General features: G+C 41.6%; 1 protein-coding gene across 18 annotated transcripts in view; it reads left to right on the plus strand.

Annotated features, from left to right (window-relative positions):
• Nucleotides 1–25766, plus strand: part of LOC122984057 (transducin-like enhancer protein 3-B) — a 120703-nt gene that overhangs the window by 80616 nt on the left and 14321 nt on the right. For 4 of the 18 annotated variants that reach the window (XM_044354431.1, XM_044354449.1, XM_044354439.1 and 1 more), the window contains exons 1-7: nucleotides 7467–7967; nucleotides 8512–8746; nucleotides 9374–9474; nucleotides 9729–9792; nucleotides 11703–11747; nucleotides 18080–18142; nucleotides 18828–18902. In XM_044354431.1, coding sequence (XP_044210366.1) covers nucleotides 8723–8746; nucleotides 9374–9474; nucleotides 9729–9792; nucleotides 11703–11747; nucleotides 18080–18142; nucleotides 18828–18902 — 372 coding nt within the window. In that variant the 5' untranslated portion in view covers nucleotides 7467–7967; nucleotides 8512–8722. Of the gene's footprint in view, nucleotides 1–1806; nucleotides 2093–7457; nucleotides 7968–8511; nucleotides 8747–8767; nucleotides 9237–9373; nucleotides 9475–9728; nucleotides 9793–11702; nucleotides 11748–18079; nucleotides 18143–18827; nucleotides 18933–23747; nucleotides 23790–25766 lie in introns of those variants that run through there. The other 14 variants (XM_044354342.1, XM_044354376.1, XM_044354394.1 and 11 more) reach the window with 11 other exon arrangements.

The following is a 25766-nucleotide window of genomic DNA, read 5'->3' on the forward strand; positions in this document are numbered from 1 at the left end:
TGTCTGCATAGGTCCTTGCGGCCACTAGAACATGAAAACTATAAACTGTCTTTTTAATCTGCTGAGTCTCAGTTGGTCAAATCTCTGTTCAGTCCCCTCCTGCTGTCTGTGATCAGAGTGTTTTAAGCTGATCTCACGATTAACTGTTCTCATTTACATATTTTTCTATTTGTGTTTGTGTCGGATAACTGAACATGTATGAAATCAAAATTTCATCCCGGTCTATAAAAGCTACCTGTTAACCAGGCAGTCAGTCATTCAGGCGCTGTTCATTACTTTATGATTACAAAGTTAAATATATAAATACAGTGGAATCACACCAGCTGTGTTTTACGACCGGCTATATTGACATTTAAAACAACCTATTCTTAGACGTTATGCATGTTCTGCCAAGCCATAAAATATAAACTATCTGGTAGTCGTCTCTTCTCCAGCTAAGCCAGGCAGTATCCTTTTATTCGTTGGTAGCAAGAGCAGTAGGGGAAGGGGCACTTAGCACCTCCCTGGGTATGTTATCATTCATTTGGTAGAGGCAAAGTGGGACTCGCCGTCGTCACTAGGTTCCCTTTCACTCTCCAGCTGAAGGACAGGATAAGGTCATTTTGCTGACCCGCTTTTTACAGCAGCCACTTGGACCATAATCACAAAAAATAACACCAGCCCACTAAAGAGCCTTACACTGGGCTGGCCTGTAGACCTGGTCACAATAAGTGCTGACTAAATGAGCTTATTAATCACAGGCAGCACCGGAGGCAGAGCCATTCTGAATTCATTAATACTCAGTCAGGCACTCTGGGAGAAAAAAAGGGGGCTCAATCATGTTTTCAGTATCAACGACTGTGAACTCATTTCAAATTGATGCTGCATGTACAACAAACACTCAATATAATAATAGTACATTCCACGGTAATAGGGCCATAGGAATACAATCACACCACAGCTAACCTGGTTTTACTTAACTACAAAATTAACAACTCAAATGCAGTTGTGTTACAAACAATAAAAACCACTCTTTACGCTATTATAGTTATATTAATTTAAGTACTTGCAAAGCTATTTTTAATGATTCCACTTTGTCTGAAAAATACTAGTTTTAGATGTTACACCTATATTTCGTCTGATAATAAATGTGAAAATCTTCTACCTTGTAATGCACAAGTTGGAATAAGGAAGTCTCTCAGCTCCCAGTGTTAACATCTCAAAGCTTCTTAAAAGACAAGAACAAAAGGAAAATTTGTCAAGGCACTTTGAGGAGCGTCCTGTCTTTTCTCACTTCTTCAATCTTGTTTACTTTTAGTACCTTTAACGGATTGCTCTGATAGACAGCACTGTTTTTTTTCTGTGCAGAAGATGAGGCCCGCTTTCAAGGAGGGATTACAGCAAATCACCAGATAGGATTTAAAAACAAGTAAAATTCCTCAGGATCCTCCACTCTCTATTTTAAATTCTGCTCTGTGTAACTCAGCGTACTCTGTTAATGAATGAAATACTATTTGGAGAATGTTCTCGCTCCTGTTTTCTGCTGGTATATCATGCCAGTTAAGCATCCCAGTGGCTTTGACCATGCTACTGTTCAGAGGCATGATGAATGTCAGAGAAAAGACTCCATGTGCTCAGCTGCTGAATGTGTGTATGAATTCACACACATATATACAGTATGTACACACCAACCAACAGGACAAACAAATGCATGGACTTTAGCCAAAAAAAAAAAAAAAGCCCTCACCTTTTTTTGTTCAGACACTGCTCATGTCTGTGTTTGTCTCTTTTGATAAGGCTCTTTCATCTTGTTTGCATTGATTACAGGCTGACGAGTCACAGTGATACACTTTTAGGGGCCCTATTCATGTCTGCAGCCCCCGCGACACACACTGGGTCCATTGTGGCGAGGAATGTCTCCTTTCATGGCCTGAACCCGCCTGTAAAAGCACGTCAATAATCCCGAGTCAGTGGGTGCTTCACGATACTGCTGTGACCATCCCAATTTTGCACTCCTCCAAGGAAAAGTGACTGGGATGGTTGAAAGAGAGGACGGCTGAATGCATGAAGTAATTCATCTGATGGATGCTGATAATCAAACAACTTCACAAAGGTGAGAGTGCTTGCACAAGAAGAGAAAAGCACTAATCAATGTTACGCTGTTTGCAATCGCTCTTCATTTATAACCTTCTCACATACCACGCCAAATATCTCAAGAGCTGCTTTATTGCTGTGCACAGCCCCTCCTTGTTTTCACACTGCAGGCCTCCGAAAGGCGAGTGAGCATGCTCTCTCTTCTCAGGAAGTATCAAGATCAGTGTCGACAGCAGAGGCTGGGACCAGTGCCGGTTCACTATAGAAGCTGTGGTTTTGGTACTGAGAATTTGTTTGAGCAGAGAATGTGATACCATGAGCAGAATAAATGGGATTTGAGTCTTTAGTGGCCACTAAAGCCATTGAAAATATACATCAGTTATATTTATTTTGGGGCAAGTGTGAGCTGGTGTGGGGGAAGCATAAGAGGCCGAAGGAATCCATTGGCCAAGCTCTTGCAGAGATGGGAGTGAAAAGAGCCAATCATTGCTCTGTAAAGAATTAAAACCACCTCTGCAAATAGCTCCAATATTTGTGTAGTGCCTCAGAGTGGGAGTTTCACAGCGTCTGGGTTTCCAGTGCAAATAAACAGTGCAGAGGTCTACAAGGGTGGAATGGCCCCCCTTATCCCTGAGGTGAAGCCCACTCCTTTGTTGCTGCCTAATCTAGGCCACTCTCCATTGAGTGGGATGAAAAGTGGATCTGTGTGTGTGTATGTGTGTGTGTGTTTGTGTGTGTTTGTGCGCGAGTGTGTGACATATCCACAGTGCTCAATGTGTGAGATGAAGCTGTATGATAATGTCTGTTTGTATGTGGTTCTTGAATCAGAGTCTCAGGCCCGTGGAGACCGCTACTGTGTTTGCCAGTTCCCAGATAACCCACATCCTTACACTGGACATACACATAGCAATCCCAGGATCCTCAGCGCAGAGCAAACGGACAAATATCAGCACGACTGACCAACAATTCTGCATAAATCAACAGAACCTGCTCGCTTGAGTACAGATATGATGAATAGAGGATGATGTAGATATGCTAGCGGTTGGTTTTGGATGGAGTGAAAACTGCTGTGAAAATCAGCTTCTAATAGTTAAAACTCAACATCTGTGTGTGTCAACTACAAAGTTCATGTCATCGCACATCCTCTCTGTTCCTAGTAACTGAAATCTGACCTGGGATCTGAATGTGGCCTGATCCAAACAATATTTACAATTAGTTCTCCAAATTAAACCAAACCAAAATTAAACCAAAAACATTGTTTTAGCGTTTTCTAATCTAGCGCCCCTATCGGCAATAATTGGCAGGACAACATCACTTGCCTGTGCTTTCCTAAACCATTACATATTATTGCTGAAAAATAATAATGTTTTATGATGTGACGACACTGTGGTTAAAGTCTGGTTAGGTTGAGGCACAACTGTCGTCGTCATGGCTACAATAATAACCACAGGGTTAAGGTTAGGGGACGATCGTAGTTACATTTTTTTTAAAAACTGTCCCGACTTATGGTTGGAAACCAGGAAACAAACAGTGGCCTCCTGTGGCATATTAACCACCATCCACCCCTCCACCTCCTGTTTGTTAATATACATAGACGTCATCTGAACCGCGCCAGTGCTCCGGGTTATAATTACTACAGCTACTAGATGGTATCTGTCACTTAAACATAAGTATACGTCATTTTGGGCGACTGACATGACAACCTAATGTGTCGTTTTTCTTGAAAGGACAGTCTCTGATATTTAGTCTTATCGGCTCAAGTAGAATCATATTGTGTTGCTGCAAATACTGGATTTGTGTGTCAATATATCAATGCCCAAATTATTTGTGTTGAAGGAAAGGCCAAATACACATGAGTGAAACCTGTATAAGCAATAAGAGCTACATGGGGAAGTACATAGTATATAAAGCTGAAGTAAATATTGTATAAAGATGAGACAAACTTCCCCAAACCATCTCAGTGTCACTTTTAAGTATAGTGAAATGGAAATAAGCAGGTTAGAAGAGTTCTTTGGCAAGTGACTTACAAGTGATCATAAAATATTTAGTAATTTGCTCCCTCATTATACTTGGCAACATCTCATATTTGAGGTGAAGGAAGAGGTTTTTTAGCGTTGCCACTCTTGTTGGGCACTTGAGTCAGACAAACTTTACAAAAAAATAGTGGTTTCATGTGTATTTGACACCCTGAAACCATTCATTACACATAAGCACACATAGACATTTAATCATTTCAAGAGCTGCAGGAAATTTATACCAGAACATGGTGTGTAGAGAGCAAGTTGCCATGCTACTTTCAGCTCAGATAGAGACACATTAACATTCATACCTACAGGCAATTTAGTGTCTAATACACCTGGCTTGCATGTCTTTGGAATGTGGGAGGAAACTGGAGTGAGTGGTGGAAACGCACACAAACAAACAGAAAGAGAAAGAAAAAGAGCCCGTGAGATACAACGAACCACTGATACTGTGTGAAACAAAACCTGCTCCAGACAACAGAGGCTGTTATGCAATGTTAAGAGGCTAAAATCCTCCTATAATCTGAATTCACGTATCTGTTCTTGTCTTGGTCTGTTTTTCTTACACATAACAGCCAGAACTCACACAGTGGGTGTGTTCAAGGTCAAAGGTCAAACACCGTAGAGGCAGAAAGGAAATTATTTCAGATATATTCTCTTATGTTACTTAAACACAAGTTGATAATTAGAAAAATTTCCATAACTTAATAATGAATTTCCATACTTTTTATTAAAATATATCAAGTATATTAAAGATTGGAACACATCACCATACTGTAGCTCTGACTATGTAATTAACTTTTGTGCAACCTTTCTTGTACTATATAATACCACATTTTGGCAAGGCTGCGTCAGACTGTTTCATCTGTAAAGGCTCTCTATGTCATACTGCACTTCCTGTGTTATGTCCCACTGCAATATTATAGAAATACAGGTGCATCACAGGTAGGAAAGGACATTTCAACTAAAATATTCTGGTGTATTTTGGTACTTCATTTTCAAGATGTTTTTATCATTGAAACAACAATGAAATTTTACCCCTTACATACTCAACCATGATTAAAACTAACAGAAATAGTCATTTGTACGCATGTTTTTCATGTAATATAGATAGTATAGGCCATTTACATTTGTTTGGGCAGTCAGCATGTTGACGTCAACAACACAATGTTATCAGTGCAAATCAATGTTACTAGCAGCTGACTGCTATGATTTCCTCAGGAAGCTTGGATTTTGAGAAGTGGAAAAAGTTAATTTGTTGTTTGTACTGTTTAAAGTCAGTTCCTACTCCAACTATAATGATTACAACTAAGACAGCCAAGATAATTTATCAATTTGAGAACTTTTATGTAAAAAAAAAAAACGTCTTTAAGTCTCCCAGTGAGTGTGTAGCTTACTGACATGCTATCATTACATGACTTATTATCTCATCTGCAGGAGGGATACACTTGTCGCTAATGCAGTATGCTAGCTACAGTTTTGTTCAAAATGTGGTACACTTCTTGACATTTGAGCTACCTGTTATGCTACAAATAATATAACCCTGAATAAAATAGAGTTTTGTGCCTGAGATGTACATAAACTAAGTAGTTCTATTGGCATTTTAGAAATACTTTGAATGATACTTACATTAAAACAAATACAAGAAGAGAAATAAGTAAGATTGAGATGCATTTCCCAAGAGGAAACTTAATTTAGACAATGATGAGTGTAGCTCAGGAAGTGTGAAGTATTATTCACTAATATGAATCAGCTGCTCTCAATTGTGTTACAGACAAATATTCTATATATACTATTCAACATTTTTGCATCAAATGCTTCACAGACTTGAAGTTGTGGGGATTTCCTCTTGATTTGAATAACTATCTAAAGATTTTGCTTTTTAAATCATTTTCAGATAGAGCTACAATTACTTAAAACGTTTTAAAAAATGTTCTAGTAAAATAATCCTTTACGTTAAGACAGTTAAACCGCTGGCCTCTACATTTAACAACATCCTAATAAATCATTGAACTGATACATGTCATAAAGGCTAGCCAAACCTGAACTACTTGTTTCAGGGAATACAAAAAACCACCAGCCTTAAATTTAAATGTGATGGGACTAAATGGACACCCAGATAAACAAATAAATACAATTTTAGATGAAAATAAGGAGAGAAGCGGATGAGTGAAACGAGCCAATGTTTGAGCGAGGTAAAAGCTTTGTTTTGCAGCAAATGTTTTTATGGAGGAGGGGTTGGAAGAGGGGGGGAGAGAGGGGGGGGGGGGGGGGGGGGGGGGATCAAACTGATATTTAGCCCCTTACTGGCTTTTTTTTTCCTGCTTTTGTTTTATGCAAGGCTCTTTTTACCACATGGTAGTGACAGATTGTTTGAGCTGAAAGGAAAAGCCATTCGAAGCTAATTAAGCAGCCATTCCGGGCTCTATTCGCAGGCAGGAGGGAGAGTAGCACAGGCATTTGTCAGCGCCGCACCCAACGTGGGTTTAATTGACAGCCCGGGCTCCTGACTGACAGCTTCTCCTCCGCTGGACCAATTAGAAGCCGCGAAGGAGGACAGCTCCGACACCATTGGATAACAGACAGCGAAGGGGTGGGGGTAGAAGAGGGAAGTGCACCCACGTGGGGACGGGCATAGTGAGCAACACGTGATAGGCTGATATCCTCAAGCGCAGACGTGTTGCAGCCTACCTGGTGCTGCTGATAGGAAAGCTTGTAGATGCTTGAGGTCTCGTTAGAAATAGGTCGATCAATTCAAGTCACTCAAAGGACACTCCGCTGTAGATTAAGCGGTATTCACATTTTTCGCGTCTTCTTGAATGATTTTCTATGAGCTCTTATTTATTCTTGGAATACTAGTAGGGTTTATTTCTTTTTCTTGGCATTGACTTGAGAGAAAGTGTGATATTTCTGTTTCAAAACATTTAACTACTGTTCCGTATCTGACAAGCTTCATTTATAATTGCTTATATGTGAAGCACATATCACATTTACAACCTATTGCTTTTATTAAAATGATAAATTCAGGCTCTGGCTAGTGGGTTTATTTTCCCTGTTTACACCAGAATAGTGTTTTTAAATCAGCATATTTTTAATGATACAACTCGTATTCATATAATAATAATCTGAAACGCGGAACCACCGGCTGAAATTCAGGGACATATAAATTATTACCTTTGTTTTGAACAAGTTGTTGAACGCACTGAATGTCACTTCAAATCCAAAATGGCGAACATGTGAGGTCACATATCGCCGGCCAATCAGGACGACATACTACTGGGGGGTGCCCACGTGGGGATACCGCGCCGTGATTGGCCGACGTCGCTAAACTCCATCGGAGCACCCGATTGGTTAGTGCAGGACCCTCTCTCTGCAGTCGGGTCCTCGTGTCAGTGCACAGTCTGTGTGTGGTACAGCGCGCGGCGGAGGAACTGGGCATACCCAACAGCAAGCTAGTGGTATATTTCACAACGGCCGACATTTTCATAAAATTAACCCGCTTTTCTCGCCAAAAAAATATCTTTGGACTTACTGGAAGATTCGCGTACTACTACTGGATCTAACATAGGCTTTCTTTGAAGTTGTTCGCGGTCAACAACTCGTCCCAATCGAGGGGTTTCCAACGTCCGACCGGGACGGAGAGACGCTCTCTGCCGCGGGATCACCGGGGTTTTTTTTTTTTTTTTTTTTTAAAGGACTCTCAAGGGGCAAAGTGGGGGAAAAAAAGAAACGGCTGTTGACATTTTTCGACTCTATCCTTCCGTGTTGACGGTTACAAGTCAAAGGATATTACGCTTTGTGTCTGGATAATAACATTTTACCTGTGCGAGAGGGAGAGGAGAGGAGAAGGGGAGGAATCAGTCGAGACAAAAGGTAAAAAGGGCGACATGAAGAGTGCCGCTAACAAGACGGGTGGTGGTGGTGGTGGTGGCTTTATGGCAGCCGACTTTGAAAGCAGCAGCTCCTTGTTTTCTGATCTTCCCGGACCACCACCAAAACAACCCCGTTGTGTGTGTTCTTTTTTTTTTTTCCTCCCTCTTTGTGGAAGACAACTCGTTAGATTTACGAGAAAAACAACGCATCATGTCGCTGCTGAGGGTTTGATCAAAAGTATCAAGTTTGTTATTTATTTGATACATCGGATCAAACACGTTTTTGCTGCTTGTTCACCCCCCCACCCCCCTCACTGTAATGCAAATCGAGGCGACAGATTTAGATTTTTTTTTTTTTTTTTGACAAACAAGGGGGGAAATATTTGAATAAGGGGGAGAAAGAAAAAAAAAAACATTTTCAGGGATCAGATTGTAGATCAGCAAGTTCACAAAGCTTTAAATTCATGTCGATTTTACAACCAAGGTGCTTGCTGAGAAAGTGATTCAGCTCCTCAGTTGTGCCCCGTTTTTCTGTTTGTTTTTAGGTACAAAGGAAAAAGGCCGACGAGGTGATAGATCCAATGGTCGGGGTCTGAGTGTGCTCCTCGCAGCCGCGAACAGGGCTTTGTCCGCCGCCATCCTGCGTGTACAGGGGAGGGGGTGGCGGTGATTTACCGCACCTTCACTCACTGGGATTAACTGAAAAAGAAAAAGGAAGGAAAAACACACCGAATTCCCTCGTGTAAAGGACTCGACATGTATCCACAAGGCCGGCATCCGGTAAGTCGCTTGTGTTTGTCACTATTTGTAAATTGATGCAAATGCACCGCCCTTCAAAGTAGCCTAATTAGATCGTCAGAGTGGAGCTGCTGATCCACACCTTACTATTTATGGTCTGCATTGGTGCTGCTTCACTCTGGCAGGAGAGACACTGTGTGAGAGCCGTGTTTATTGGCAACAAGATCAGAGCTTTTGGTACAACTCAGGGAAGCAGATCATAAGCATCCTGCTGTAAACTGACTTAATTCCTTAGTGCATTTTGATATAGTTGCATTTTTAAAGCGCCAAGAAGGTTAATTGTCCTTTTTTGCGCAGCATGCATTGAAATCTCACAGCTGTGTGTGTGTGATTTTGTTTTTTTTTTATCCCTCTCTCATCATCCCCTGCCTACCATGTAACATAACTTTGAGGACGGATGAAGTGACCCGCCTCTGTCATTGCACAGAGTGAAAGCGGCTCCTTCCTCCACCAGTCAGGGCTCAAGGGAAATGTGAGGACAAACCATCAAGAGGGGGGGAAAAAAACAGTTTACTGAGAAAGAGGAGGAGGAGGCAAGAGATGAGACTATTATCTGGGCTGTGATTGTGTTATTTACACCTGTCGTATCTCCGATTGTACATTTTTCAGGCACCTCACCAGCCAGGGCAGCCCGGCTTCAAGTTCACTGTGGCAGAGTCTTGCGACAGGATCAAAGACGAATTTCAGTTCCTGCAGGCCCAGTACCACAGGTAATGACTAGTCTACTGTAAACAGCGCTGGCTTCCTGGAAAGAATAGGAAGGGGAAGCTGCCTCTGTTTTGTTCCATTTTTGTGGCTTTCATGCGCAAAGTCTACAATGATACAATACACCAAAATATGTGGTATGAATTTTCTAAATGTGACAACACTCGGAACAAGACGTTCTTTGCTGAATTCAACATACAACATGTATAAAATCTTTATTTAAGCATGATTTTAATTTGCCTTTTTTTCTTCCTGAAAGTCTTAAAGTGGAGTACGACAAACTGGCCAATGAAAAGACAGAGATGCAGCGTCACTACGTCATGGTAAGAGGAGTCATTGTTAAGCTGTGGATTTGATTTAATGCAGTATCCTCCCTTTAGCCTCAGGTGAACAGTCACAGGTGGTGCGGCCCCTGTGTTTTGCAAAGGCCGTGTTAGCATTCCTCCCTGCTTGAAATTGTTGACTCACGCCTGTGTTTTCATTGGATAAGAAGGTGCAGGGGTGGGGGTTTGCGGAGGGGCCAGTAGTTGAAACTCTAGCAGGGGTCAAATGTCCAACTATTGATTGTGGGGTGTGACGACCCCCCTCTAAAGCTCTGGGGTCCTCTTTATGACCCTCCACCCCCCTCACTCTAACACACCCAACATGACCCACTGGGGGTTAATGACTGGTCTGCTGGCTTTGTGCATGAATCAGAGGGTTTCCTATGTTTTTTTTCTTCTTCTTAACTCTCTCGAGGTGAACCGCAGGGTCATTCAGACATTTTTGACACACCCAGGACTTTCTGATATATGGGGGACTTTATGTGTTTTCCCTCAACCATAGACTGCCTACCGAGACTGAAAATATATTAAAAATCTCATAAAATAATCAAATTAATGTGCAGTGCAATAGACTACATGACTTCCACTGTTCAGCTTTTACGTCAGAGAAAACCCTGTACATGTGTAAAACAAAAAACTGGCTAGTTTGGATAATTAATCAGCAACTTTTTTGATAATTGTTTAATATTTTAAGTACTTTTTTCAGTCAAAATTGCCAAATATTTGCTAGTTTCAGTTTCTCAAATGTGAATATTTGCCATTTTTCTTTGTATTCTATGACCCTAAACTGAATATCTTTGGATTTTGGACTGTTAGTTAGACAAAACGAGTAATTAGAAGATGTTACATTGGACTCCTTTTCAGTATTTTCTGTAAATAATTGGTGAAAATAATAGTTCTAATATCATAACAATATAATTCCATTACAAGTCAGTAACCAAGTATATTCAATTCAGCCCAACTATGTTGTTGGAAATACAGAAACCACACTAGAACCGAGATAGATCCTTGATTCCTATCAAAGTGCTGCAAAGGGATTAAATATATATGCAATTAAATCATACTACATTCACTTCAGAGCCTCCTAATCAAAGAGAGAGAAAAAGAAATATGTGCCTCTGCAACAACATCCCAACTCAAAGGTTCTTTCTAATACAGGAGAGGCTTCATTGTGCGAATGGAAAAAGAACAATCTTTATTTGATAACTGATTTAACTACAGCCTCACTCTTAGTTTGTGTACGTGTGCTTATCTTGTTTGTATATGAAAGGAATGACTTTAACCAAACGCAGCAGCAGTGCGTTTATTAAATATTATTTTCCCTGTGAGGAACCACAGGGTGGTGGGAGTAGCTATAATAAATGGAAGCTGTTTGCTGTGTGCTTAGATGAACAAGAAAAACTACTTGGCTTTAGTTTGTATCCGTCTGTGGACTCACAAGCTTTTGTTAGTCAACAGCAGATAATGCTGTTTTCAATAACAGTGTTGGCTTTCTCTTTGAAGCCACAGACAGTGTTTGTGCTTAACAGTAGACTGGCAGTGCCCAGTAGAAGTTAATGGGAACAGAAGCCAATCGTCTGTCTGCTGTGATCACAAAAAGTACATGAAGTTTTCAGCCTCTTTGGTTAATTTCAGTGTGTTTTTTAATGGCTCTTGTCTGAGCTGTAACATACATTCATCTTATCTTTTAATGTTTGGGTACCTAGGAAGACTTAAGGCGGACAAAACCTTCATACCAGTCAATCACCTTTTACACAACAAAACTACAACAAAAACTCTCCGTTCCTCAGTAGCGAAAAGTAAAAAGTTTCTTTGAAATCCTATTTTGAAGAACCTATATCAGGGATCTTGTCTTGGTTTTAGCCACCTTTATTATGTATTAATGCTTTCCCTTCTCCTCTTTTTTTCAGTACTATGAGATGTCCTATGGGCTCAACATTGAGATGCACAAACAGGTATGTAACCATATCCGGGATAGTCTGTGTAAAGCCAAAACAATGTTGGTTTTTGTTGCCCTAGCGATTGAAAATGCTGACAGGCTAAACAACACGAAGGGCAGGCTGCCTGATGGGGATGGTTTGATAAGATTAAAGTGAAGTATTTGGCAGACAGTCTTGAGAGGATGTGTTTTTGTGTGGTTTGTCCTTGTGAGTGTGTGTGTGTGTGTGTGTGTGTTTGTGCGCTGCACTATTGTGTGTGTATATGAACGCACATGTCAGGAGTGGAGTCGGCCTCCCCAGTGCCAGCCGCACTAAAAGCTCATTAGTTCAGCTGCCACCCAGCACCGGGCATCATGCTGCTGCGGTGGAAAGACTACTACAGAAGAATAGGTCAAAAATATCTGCAGTTTCATAAACACCACCTAAAGAGCTATTTCAGGAAAATGACAATATAGACGAAAATAGCACCAGATATGTGAAAATGACATCTCAGCCTTATAGATAATGTCCACGTCTCACATCAGGCTTCCAAATAAGCTTTAGTGCAGAAATCTTTGTTTTGGTTTGCAGTTCTTTTTAAGTGTTGTGCTGGTTGTTGGTTCGTTTCCACCTGCTATGTGCAGAGGTTTGGTTGGCAGGGTGGTGTAGTGTTTCTGAAAACCATCCGTCAACCTCAAGACTTGGTTAGCTTAAAGCCCCCGCAGCACCAAGAATACACCCTGTTGAAGTGTCCTCAAGCAAGACACTTGATGCTTAGTTGGTTTTTTTCATCTGTCGTGGTTCTTAACATCTTAATATCTTGCAACGCCTTTAGATCATCAAGAATCGTTAGTCATTTTTCATACAAAAAGGCTAAATATTCTGTTTCCAGCTTCTCAAATGTGAAGATTTGCTGGTTTTTTCTGGTTTATGCAATTGTAAATTGTGTATTTTTGAGTTTTTCCACAAAGTCGGACAAAACAAACATTTGAAGATGTCATCTTGAGCTCTTGGAAATTGGGATTCACTATTTTCTGACATTTTACAGACTAGATTAGATTAATAATTTGGTTAATTGAAAATGTAAAGGACAGGGTAATTTCTAATGACTAATCGTTAGTTGCAGCCCTTGTTCTAAAGATCCATCAAACAAATCATAGTATCACAAAATGGCAAATAGATCATCATCGTTTAGGTGTGTCTACAGAATGAGTGCTGACAGAAATGCTCATTCTGTCTGGTCTGCTGTAATTGGCTGGTTGGTGTGTGTGGTTGTGGTGAGGTTTAAGGCATTTGCTGATCCCACGTCTGCTGTTGATACACACTGTAGACACCAGTGTCCTTAAATACAAGACATTACCCCGCTATAAAAGTCAGATTAAACCTGTAAAAGCTTTAAAGACTTCAAGACAAATCTGTTCAGCTAAAGATCATTTAGTCAGCTATGTGAAATCAGCATATTTTCCTTTTAACTGAAATCACCATAATCTTTTATTCTTTTGACTTCTATTGCTCTCTTTTATCTTTCTACACTTAAATTTCCCTTTTCTCTGATTCTGTCCTGCCTTTTGTGTTCCCCTCAGTCACCTTTGCCTCCGCAATTCTCCTTTTTCACCTCCTCCCAGTGCCCTTATGTCTTTTTATTGCTGCCCCCTTCTCTGTCTGCCTCACCACCCCGGTGATGTGATGTGAACGATGGCCCTTGTGTCATTAGCCGTGTGATATGATGTATGAGAGTGGGAGTCTGTCAGTGAGGGAGAAAGAGAGACAGAGAGAGGTGGGGCGGAGGCTTCGTGGCCCTCAGATCTGGAAGGTTAATGGCATCAGTGGGAGGGTAGCCCAGTTGGAACGGCAGCACACTGCACAATTCATCAGGCGTTTTTTTGTGGGTATGTGCTATATATATATATGTATGTGTGTGTGTGTGTGTGTGTGTGTGCGTGCTAACTAGGTGTGTTCTGTTTATCAAGGAGCTGGCTGCTGCTCATACCCCCCCCCCAACTCCACCATTCTTGAGTGTTTTCTGTCAAGCACTTATCACCAACAAGGAGGTTGAGGCGATGCAGGGTGGGGGGGTGGAGCTGGTTGTTGTGGGTGTATGCTGGTGGCAGTGGACAAAACAAGAAGAGGGGAAAAGGGAGGGTTGGAGACAGAAAAGGAGCGAGAGGCTTCAGGATAAATGGGTTAATCGACTGATCCTCTCCTGTGCATCTCCTTTGTTTATCAATAAGCCCGGTGGAGTCGACGGAGCGCTCTGAATAATGCATGATTCCTGCCACCTCCCTTCGTCTTTCTCCCATCCCTGGTTGAGTGAGTGTTTGTGATGACATCAGCGAGAGGTAAACAGAGAGCCCTTAGTTGTCCCTGTTATTGTTAGGAAGGTGAAGGAGGAGGTTGGATTATTAGAGGCGGGCGGACATATTACCCTACTTGAAGATTTATTGCAGTGTGGAGGGAAAAAAAAAGACACAATAAACTTGTTTTGCATCGTTATCGCGACAAAGCTGGATTGAAAAGCACACACATGGTTATAAATAAATACTCATATCCCTGACATGGTAACACTGGTCGTAACTCTACACACACACACACACACACACACACAAGTTCCAGCAGATACACTGCTTCCCCTGATGAGCTGAATGGTTGCTAGCGAAGGGATCTGTGTGGCTGCTGGGGGGTAATTTGTTTTGACAGTGTCTCTTATGATGGCAAAGAGTGCAGGGTGGAGGTAATCACCCTCGCTTGCTGTCAATAAGTGATTTTAATTAGTGCAGCTCATTAGGCTGCCTCAGCAACGTGCCCTGCTGACTTTGTGGTGCGGGTGTGGTGGGGGTTGCTTTGTTTTCTCACTACCTCTGTTCTCTGTTGTGGTCCCTGTTTATCTGTCTTGTACGCTCGCCTTCATTTTGATTTCAAGTCCCTCTTTGGTGAATTAAAAGCAACATGAACGCGAATAGAGAAAATGATTTACTACCAAAGATTCCCGTGCCATGCCATCACATTTGTATGCTCACTTTTGTTGCACCTTAGGTGGCCATTTTGTGTATCCATTTCCTCACTTGTTGAGTGAATGAGGGAAACAGAGAAAGTGCCTTATCAAGGAGAGTCATGTCCGTTTCCTGGATGGAGGAAGAGGGTGAAAGGAGGAGCAGAGGGAGGGAGAAAGAGAGCTTGTGCAAATGAATAATTTATACAGGATTCCAGGAATTGTTTGCCAAGGTGATGATGGCCGACCTGTCTCTAAGCCAAAACAAACTGACTACGAGAACACACACTCTCTCTCTCAAGGGAGGCTGACGAGGTTACTGGAGGCTGTGAGACATGCTTATTTTGATAGCCAGGCAAGAAGGGCTGGTAGAACAGTGTTATACAATTAGCGTCTGGGTGTGTGTGTGTGTGTGTACTCAACCAGCTGATGATGGTTTTGTTTCAGTGTTGATGTGGTGAAATGGAAAAGAAGGGTTTTGTGTGTGTATATATATATATCTGCAGAGTGAGAGCTATAAAAAATAGTGTCTAACTCTAAGGTAATCAGATGTAATCTGTTGGAAAACAGCCCATTTCCATATACTCCCCTGCAGAGAGGATGTCACTTCAGTTTTGTGTGTATGAGCTGAAAATAGAATGACATACACATGCAAAATATTCTTCATGCATTTGTAATGAACAAGATACCTCTAAGTGCCTCTTTCTTCCTCTGCTCTGGCTGAGAAGATAATTCCTAAACAGCCATCTCTGCCCCCCCACATCATATGCCACTTGTTTTCCTCGCCAATTGAATCCTCGTCAGAGACTCTGCTCTCCACTTGGGGGCTAATGCCTGGAGCGACAAACAGCCAAATGGCTTTCAACGCACCATTGACAGAGGGATGCAATGGAGAGAGAGCCTCTCCAAGCTCTGGTGCTACTAGACAACCCTGAGTACCTGTAATTGTGGAGCTGCAGTGAAAAGCTTCTGCCGGCTCAAAGGCTTCTGTTTTCAGTGGCTTTAAGTGACAATAAACTCTTTCCAGTGTCTGTCTCTGCTGCTAAAAGCACTGTGGAAAATAGTGGCTCCAAAGTAAAGTGGAAGTCATTTAAGAGTGCTGCGAGTCATTAGATGTGATGTGTTATCAGTGTTTCTCCCCCTCAAAATGGCTGTCAAAAGTCGTGTAAATAAGGCACCTGCCCATTTACCCTCCCTAACAAGTGTGAACTCTGTCTGAACAGAGTGGAGTGACTAGATTTGAAAAGGAGGGGCGAGATGTAGCTGCTCAGTCGAGGGGGTTTTACAGTGTACTCCTCAGGTTGACATGTGAGCCATGTTTCCCATCATGTTCTATTAAATTCTAGCTGTGATATGACAAAATATACAGCTGCAGAGTTGCAATAATTAGGCCAAAGAAGAAAAACAAGAATGTATACGAGGGAAGTCTGTTCCATTGTTTTATTTCCTGGCACCAAATCAATCTTTTAACTCTAGGGTAAATTTTCAAGGAAGCCGAAAGGTTTGGGAATATTTAACCTTAAAAATCCCTGAACGTAACTCAGCTCTGCAAACACCTGGCGTTCCTGCTCTCCTTTCAGAATGAGCCGCTGAGGTAAACCTGTGTGTTTTTCGCAGAACAACAATTCATTACAAATAACAAAGTGCACCTGAATTCCATGGAGGTTTTTTGGCTTCAAGTGGTGGCTTTGGAGATGTGATTTGCAATGAACAAATGGATGCCTTTCTTGTGAATCAGTCTGTGGTGGTGAGTGTTTCGTAATGTTGTTGCTCTAATAGTTGAGTGTATCAGCATACCGCTGTTTCCTACACGCCCCATGTTGCTCCCCTTGCAGCCATTTCCAGAGAAGTGGTGTGATACTGAACCACTCTAATCCTACTGTGTGTCATTGTATCCAGCCCCCGCTAATGATGATGGTTTATGAGTCTCCAAAGAGCTACCTCCCTCCCTTCCTCTCTCTCTGTTTCTATGTCAGCCCCCCCCCCCTCCCTCCCCCACCAGCGCAGCCCCCTCCCCACCAACCCACTCCCAGTTATCCCTCATTAATTTCCCGTGCCGATCAGATCGACAGGCCGAAAATTCAATTTAATGACCTGCCTCTGTGCTGCGCCTAATATGATTTTACAGGCTGTTCTGGTCAGGGCCTCAGCCCAATTTACATAACGATCAGCCCTGCCAGATAGCGTTGCCCCAGCAACAGAAGAGGGGGAAGATGAGAGAGGAAGAGGAGGAAGGAGGGAGGGCACAGAGGAGAGTAGTGGAGATTAGCAGGGAGGGGTCTGAAGGAGTGTTGGGAGGAGGAGGAGGTTGGATGGAGAGAGAAAGCACAGTGCGCCTAAGGTCAGACAGGGCTTTGTGAGATAATTCCTGACAGACCAGCAAAGGTCTGCCCCCCCTCCTCTTTCCTCTTTTTCCTGCAACCCCCCTCCAAAAAGAAAAAGAGTGACACCAAGTCTTGTGCAAAAGGCTAGTGGCACCTCCTGCCCCCCTTTTCCACCTTCTTTCTCCCCTGCCCCCCCCCCCCCCCCCCCCCCCCCTTTCACAGTCAAACAAGGTTAAGGGAGAAAATGAGTGGAATGCAGCAGCGTATAAAACGGCGGGAAGGACCTCTTCACCCCCCACACACCTGCTGAGCCTCCACCCCGAATGTCTCAGAATCAATTAGTTCACCTCCCCCAGTTCAGTCAAACCACATTACCTTAGTGTCAAATCACTTCACCATTCATCACCCCCCCCGTACACCCCACCCCTTCTCCTTTATTATGCTTTCTACTTTTGTCTCCCTTTCTTCATCCTCCTCCTCCTCCTCCTCTCTCTCTCTGGAAAGTACAGATTTAAAAAAAAAAGGAAATGGGTTTAGACAGAATGTCTTGGGACATTCAAGTGCGGTAGGCGGGCAGCGCAGCATATCCATTTGTCCAAATGCAGCGCTGTAAAGTGCTCTATGTTCATGGAGCCCTGCAGTATCATCTTACTGTGCCAGCTAATATTCTGTGGTCGATACCAAAGATGCCTCTGATAGATAGGGTCAGAGAGTTAACCTGTCTGCTTCAGCGTGCCCCGCCCCCCTCTCTATGGGCCGTAATTATGAAGTATGGACCTCATTAGGGTCTCTCCAGCCAGATGGTATTAGCATATTTCAGCCTCCTAATGAAATAAGGCCTGAGTCTAATGGAGGCAAGAGAGAGTGGGAAGTAAATTTGTTCTGAGGCGGTCCCAATTTAGTTAAGAAATACATGGTCTGTCCAGCTGGATGCTGCACAAATACACACCATTTTGTTTTATAGGTAGTTTAGCTGCTTGATTCTTGTGTTGTCTGTGGCACGCAGCACACCCAACACACTGTCATTCTAACAATTTCTCTCTCTTCTCCTGCAGACTGAGATTGCCAAACGTCTCAATGCAATCCTGGCTCAGATCATGCCATTCTTGTCACAAGAGGTGAGTGTCACCCCGGCTGGCAGCATCCTGGGAATGAGAATTAGACTCATTTTATTCACCTAGTAAATATACAGGACATTGTCAGGGAGGCTATTGTGCAGACACCCTGAAAATGGGATATACAGGAGTAACAAAGCCCCTCATTTAGTGAAAGTCGTGCATTATATGCATAAAAGGGATGCAAAGTTTTGCTAATCATCTGGTCTTGTAAACAATTAATAATTAGTCATAAAAAGATTATGAAACTGACACAGGCAATTAACACAATGAATAACACAGCTGAATTATGTATATGAATCCTAATTTAAATGAGCACAAGTAAATATTTTGAATTGAATTGCTCCCTCGTTGTTGTTCAGCAAACAGCCAAACAGAAATATAAATGTTTGAGAGGCTTGCAGGACACTTAAAACAAAGCCCAGTCAATTTCTTGTATCAATAAAAATAGCTGTAGGGTGGAAAATACCTTCATCAAGTAGACAAATAAATGGGTTGCCTAAACTCCTGTCAACAGAATTCAATTTCACTAGTTTCTATTCACTCTATCAGCTAAAAAGCCTGTACTCTATGTAAACCTGTGTAGATAAACTGTCAGCACAGGCTAGTATATTTGCTTTTTCAGTCCTGTCTGTAATGATTTTTTATCTATCAGGAATCTAATCTTTTGTGTTTTTGTGTCTTGTAGCACCAACAGCAGGTAGCTCAGGCTGTTGAACGGGCCAAACAGGTGACAATGACTGAGCTGAATGCTATCATCGGGGTACGTGGACTTCCCAATCTGCCTCTCACTGTGTGTATACCCCCTCTTCTTTCTTCATTTAACCTGAGGTCAGGGGCAAACCTGCATGCATAGAAGAGGACCGGCACTCCAACACAGACATATGTATAAGCTATTCAAGCGTACGGCATTACTCTTACAGGTTTATTTCACCTTCATGCGCTTCAGCTGAAGTGTTGCATGTCGAGGATAACCGGGGAAAGGGCAATAGATTCAGGAGGAAAATGAGGGTTAAAAGAGAATAAGAGCAGTTTGGTGTATTAATCTGAAACCATTTTCTTCCTCCTGTCTGTGGCATACGAATGTTCAGACTGCATACAAACGAGCAACGCCGTGTCCTCTTCACTCGTGCAGGTTTGCCCCCTGTCTCCACTGGTTTATTATGTTTTTATTTGAGTTCACAATGTTTGCAATGTGCTGTCAATGTAGTTTTCGCTGCTGTAATTTCTCTGATTGTTGGTTACCATGACCTGTCAGCACGTAGGGCGCAGCTAGCTCTGCTCTGATTAGCTCGTTTTAGGCAGAATCAAAGACCATCTGATACACAGTAACAAAGTCCAGGCAGAGATCAGACCACGGTGTTTCTCAGATTTCACTTTGGCTGGTTTTTAATTAGATAAAACGTTTTAGCCAACAGGCTTGCCCCTACCTCTGACCCAATAGTAGAAGGATTTAGAGCGGTCAGGTTAGGACAAGCGTTGAGATTGCAACAGAGATTAGATCACAGTACAGAGTACAGTACAGATACTGAGCACTTCTAAGATGTTGTGGATAAAAGATTTGTGTTTGCTTTTAAGTAGTTTTTTAGGATAAATCTTTACCCTTGATAATAAAATAATATTTTCCTCTGTTTGATTTAATTGAGAGCATCTGCAGCAATCTAACATCTGAAAGAGGAAGTGCACTTTAGAAATCGGTAATTGGCCTTTTAATAGTCACAATGACCCTAAAAACACAAATTCTGCTCTGGTCAAATAGACTTTTTAGTGATTTGGTCTGCCATCTGCTTTTATTTAAAAACTAGCAGCTTTGTAATAGCCAGCTTAGACCCAGATGGATAACTGACCCTTTTGATTAGCCCTCTGTAGCAGAGGTTAGTCAGCGGTTAGCTAGTCCCAGTGGTAGGGGGTCAGGTCTAATGAGAGGCGGATATCGAAATTCGATTAAAGTAAATGAGCCAGGAGCACAACCCTCAGTTTTCAAGGTAATTACTTCCTATTTCCTCTTTTTCTAAAAAACAGCTCACTGAGACTGTCCACAACAGGAATGACCCTTCTTTCATTAAGGGTGGGCAGGGCCAAACAGAGCACGAACACACACACACACACACACACACACACACACACACACACACTCACTTACTCTTAGAGGAAAACAGACCTTAATTATTTGAGCGCAGAAATGGCAGGTGATCAATCTCCCAACAGTGTGAGTGATATTCAGAGACCATCAGGCTCCGTCGGCTTTCTATAACAGTTAGATGAGAAAATAGATATGAGTGTAGAGACACACACACACCTCTGGCTGAAGTCCAAATCCTACGATCAATGTTTGCTTTCAGGAATTAAAATACTGCTATTTTATATGACACTGAAATGATTAATCAATTATTTAGTCAGTTGTTAGAAAAGTAATCACCAACTAGTTTGATAAATTATCAAGCAAAAAAAGGCCAAAACAAGTTCTGGATCCAGCCTCTCAAAAGGGAGAATTTGCCGTTTTCTTGTGTTTTATATAATTATAACTGATTTATCCTTGAGTATCAGACTGTTGGTTGAACACAGCAAGCACTGTAAAGATGTCAACATTTTTCAGTATTGTGTGAGACATTATAAATGAATGTAATACGTAATAATTTCTTAACACCAGACAATGTTAGAGGTCTCTTATTGCTGGCATCAAGTCCTATGAAAACCTATAACATAGAATCAATATAAAATTAAACGGCAGCATCTTTTAGAATTGATTAATCATTAGAGTTTCCTCAAGCAAAATGGCAAATATTCACTGGTTCCAGCTTCTCATATATTTGAAGATTTGTTGCTTTTCTGTGTGTTTTAAAATTGCTGGACTGTTTGAAGATGGCACCCAGGGCTCTCAAAACTTGAGATTTTTTTGGACATTTCATAGACCAAATGACTGACCAGAAAAATATTAGTTTGATCGATAATGAAATTAATCATTCATTGCTGCCCTAGTCAGCCTTCACTTAAAATATGAATTATTTATGTATTTATTTGATAGGGACAGATACTTTTTACATAGACAAACCTAGAACAGCTGTCCTGTGCAATTTACAAGAGGAGATTTAAAACAGTGAGAAGGTAAACTGAATACAGCAAGATACAATAAAACACACATTTGAATACAGATTTGTTGCTGAATTAACCAGGAAACTTTGTTAAAAGTGGTGAAGTTTGCAGCAAATGTCAAGTGATCAGGTAGCGAGTTCCAGGACTTTCACACACGGAAAAAACTGTCTGAGCAAAAGACGTCTTTTGCAGGATGAAACTTTACATTTGCTGCTTTAAACTGCAGCTCTCCAGTCTCTTCTAGTATTTGCAGAGAGGCTGAGTAGCAAGTCCATTTATTACCTAAACCCAGGTGGCTTGAACTGTGGAGGTGACTGTAAAATGAGACAAAGATCTAAAACGGTCCCCTCTGTTCTGCATTAGGTTTTGGCCAGAGGGGATATATGATTGAGTTTGATTTGAGACGTGTCAGAGGTGCTGTCTCATTTCCATGCTCGCACCCTTATTTCCATGATTTCAGCATAAGAGCAAGATTGTACTTAGATAATGGTTAACGAGTCCGTTACAGGTGGGGTGCTGCTTATCACTAACCCTTATGTAAATGTGAATGCTAATCTGTGGAACGTAAACTTTTACTATGCCTGCTTCTGTTTTTGCAAAACTCCTCTCTGAAAGCTTTGCATGCTTTATTTATTTTATTCGGAAGGTCATATTTCCATGTAGTTTGTGGGTCTTTTCATCCAGAAAGAGACGCTTTGTCCACAGTGACACATGGTCGGCTTTTCAGCTGCTACTCATTGGTTACAAGCAGTTATTGAGGTTTTGTACAAGGACCCCCCATCATGTTTGTTTAGTTGTTCTAGCTGACGAGTCTGTAACATCATTTAAGTTTTATTTGTTATTTAATAAAATAAGAAACTAGCCTTAGATGACCTGCCTAAAGATGATGTATCATGCGCATGTTTTTATTTTGGGGCTCTACTAGAATATCTTTGCATGATTTACAGTTTTTAAAAAAAGTCTTTATTTATCTTATACTGGCTCTTTATGCAGACCCTCAGTTCAGCCTCTGTCTGAAACAGGCCATTTTAGCTCCTGTTGTTTTAAGGACCTCCTCGCGATGAGCCCACTTTTTTCTGATTAGTTAGCTTCTTGGAGCTGACCCTTGGCAGACTTCCAGTGGCTCGGAAGCCAACGTCAACAAACTAGTAGTTGGATTTTGCTTATTTTCCCGTTCTTTACTCAAAATGTAAACTTGCTAAATACATCTGTGCACGAATCCGATCAGAAATATGCGAGTGAACAACGTGAACAACCCATGAAACAACCTTGCAAGAAAGGCTACAGAACGTACGGCTGTTTTTGGGCATGCACAAACAATCTGATGTCATCACAAGGAGGAAGTAGAACTAACTTTGCAAACAAAGTGTTCAGAGCAGGCTGAAGCCCTGGCTCTTGACTTGCTGGGTAGACCACGTGTCACGATAATTACTCTATTGATTTATCGACTTATCCTATGATATATGGACATAAGCTTGATCATTATTGCCGACCTCAGTATTGCATGTTGTGTTTACATGCGCGTTTGTTTACATAAGAATGTCACCAACACTTTAGCCAACATGATGCCAGAGTAAACAGCATAACTTAATTGTGTGAAAATAATCTGTCTACCTTTTTCAGCAGGTTGTTTCCAGAAGGTTTCAGTATTTTGATAAATCCAGTTTTTGCTAACCACCGATAAGGGAGAAACCCAGTACATAGACGGCACCTTAGGGTACAAGAAACAGCTGATTTACCGCCTTGTTTTAATATCATTTAGCATGCTGCGACAACAAAACATCATTATACTGTGAGAGAACATTACTAAGTTGTTTCGTGTTGATTTTGAGAGACTATGCAGCCCCACTAACCTGGAAAAAGTCGTAAACACCATTGAGTGAATGCCGCGTCGTTCCTTTTCAACAACAGTTTGCTTTATAAGTTGGAACGACACCCGTACCGTAAAACTACCACCTACTGACATAGAAGAGCATAACTGGACATAAAATGTACAAACTCTTCACTCCCACTAGTGAACATATGTTGGGGGTGTGTGGGCTATGTACGTAGGCTGCGGGTATGGTTTAAGTGAATAAAGTGAAGCTAGGGGTCCTGGTATGTCCTAAATAGGTAAGTATGGTATTTGAACCAGTGTTACCATGTTAACTGCAACTGTGGCATAAAATTGTCTTAAAATGACAATAATATTATTTATCGGAATTATTTCTGGGACAATATATCATCCAACAAAAGTAATTATCGTGACAGACCTATTGCTGGGAACATTTTACATTTGTTCACCCCAGGTTTTGGAACTTTGAGCATGTTTGACATAGACATCCGACATCATAACAGTATAAAAACAGAAAAATCACAAAAAGCATGATGTCCCCTTTAACAATAGATGCACTAGTTAATGAAGCAGTCATAGTGTCATTATTCTTTGAGTTGTCTTTGTCTCTGTCAGTTTTCTTGCTGGTCTCTTGAATCAGTGTCTGCCTGAATCTCGTCTTTTTGTCTCCTTTTGACCCAGCAGCAGCAGCAGCCACCTCATAGTGTCTATCCAGCCTTCATGGTTAGTGTTCAGGGGGAGGTGGTGTTTTTTTGAAGTGTTTTTTAAATTGCTTGTTGCCCGTCTAACACGTGTCTTTGTGATGGGAGATGATGCCTGCTGGAGACAAAGCACGACTTGGGTGTGTTTGGATATTTTTGGCATCTTTTTCCTTTTTGTCTGCCTTACTCAGGTGTCACAGATTTCCTGAGAGATCAGGCAACATCGAGTGAAACTAGATGGCAATTTTGACAGCACTTTAAGTCTTTATCTGACGACTAACCTCAAAAACGTTTACTGTGTCTCTGTCCTATTCCAATACTGAAAATCAATCAAGTTGTTTTTTAGCGTTGGGTGTAGTTTAATCTTTGGCGCGACAACTGCAGAAGACGTGATGAGTTACAGAAGCTGTTGTAAAGCAGTGGATAAGTAGGTAATGTGGCGATCATTGTCAGACTTATTAAGCCAGTCTGCCAGCTGGTTTGTGCTGGTAGTGTTGATGCTTGTTCCACCTGACAGTACTGTTCTGCAGGGAGCCAGCTTCGCCTAGTTAACTTTAATTGCCTGTTTCCTGTGGAAGTTGCCTGAGCTGCGGCGGCATTTACACATAATGAAAAAAGATAAGTGTGAAAGGAAGCCAGCTCTTTACCCATGAATATTGAATTGGAAGCAATTTATTTTCTGAATTTTTTCGCTCTTTCTCTCTCCCCCCTCCACCCCTACCCACCTCTCCCTTTCCTCCTCTTTCCTCACTCCTCTCCTCAGCCATAGCTCGCTAATGAGGCTTCTTGATAATGATCCCTGCACGCTTTTCCTCATTAGGCACACTCAATAGGGACGTCCCTGCCTGAATCCCTCGCTCACTCTCTTTCATTCTCTTGTTATTTTCTGATTCTGCCTCTCTCTCTCTCTCTCCTTTTCTTGTTCCGGCTTCCCCTTTTTCTCTTTTGCTTGCTTTTCCTTTTTTTTTTTTTTCTCTCAACAAATAGGCTGCTCTGCACACCAGTACAATATCGATTAACAATGCCGCCCTTCAGTTGCTTCTATCCATTGTACGGTTCCAGGTCCAGCTCGACATAATGAGCCGGCTGAATAATGGCCAGCTGCTAAATAAACCTTTTAATGTGGTGAGCCACTAGATATACCCTCGTCTGTTTCTCCATTTTATGTAATGAATGTATGGATGAGGTTATTGAAGTTCTATCTAGCAAGCAGAATAGCAATCATGTATTTTTTCTTTTTTTGGAGAGGCAGTTGATGGATGTGCTAAGTGTTATTTAACCTTGTTTTAAAGCACTTGCTTCCCTCTTGCCTGAGTGGCTATTTAACTCCTGTCTATCTACTCACTCCTCTCTGACTGCCTCTCTCATACAGACGTCCACGGCCTCTTGGGAGGTGTGTGTGTGTGTGTGTGTGTGTGTGTGTGTGTGTGTGTGTGTGTGTGTGTGTGTGTGTGTGTGTTCTCTGCTGTGTCTGTGCGTTTTTACTGGAGGAGTCGGCATGCCTTCTTGGTTTTCCGGAGTGTTGAAAGGTTTTGAGGTTTTCAAGTGTAGGCCTATTGATTTTTAACTATCCCAACTATGATTGAAGCACAGTGGTTTGGGAGTGAGCAGAAATGCTTGGTTTCATTTATGACGACCAGAGTACACATGTTGAGTCAACTATGGTTGTCACATAAAGGTCACATACTATGAATAAGAAATGATAAGCAATTTGTTAAGCAAATGTGATAAGTGTATAGTCTGCCTTCGCGGTGTTGTAATAAGTAAAGAGCATGACATGAAAAAAGTACCATGTCTGTTGTGTAAGCCTGAAGGTTGTGACCGTTAAAAGTGTTACATTACTTTTTGTTTCAGAGACACAATATTGTATCTTATTGTTATGAAAGAGCTGATTTCTGTCAAAAATTAACTTACAACAATTTTGATAATTGATCAATTGTTGAAGTAATTTATCATCCTCAAATGTCTATTTGCATTACATTTTCTGATTCCAGTTTGT

The sequence above is a fragment of the Thunnus albacares genome, chromosome 1 (assembly GCF_914725855.1).
Source record: "Thunnus albacares chromosome 1, fThuAlb1.1, whole genome shotgun sequence".
Taxonomy (NCBI): Eukaryota; Metazoa; Chordata; class Actinopteri; order Scombriformes; family Scombridae; genus Thunnus; species Thunnus albacares.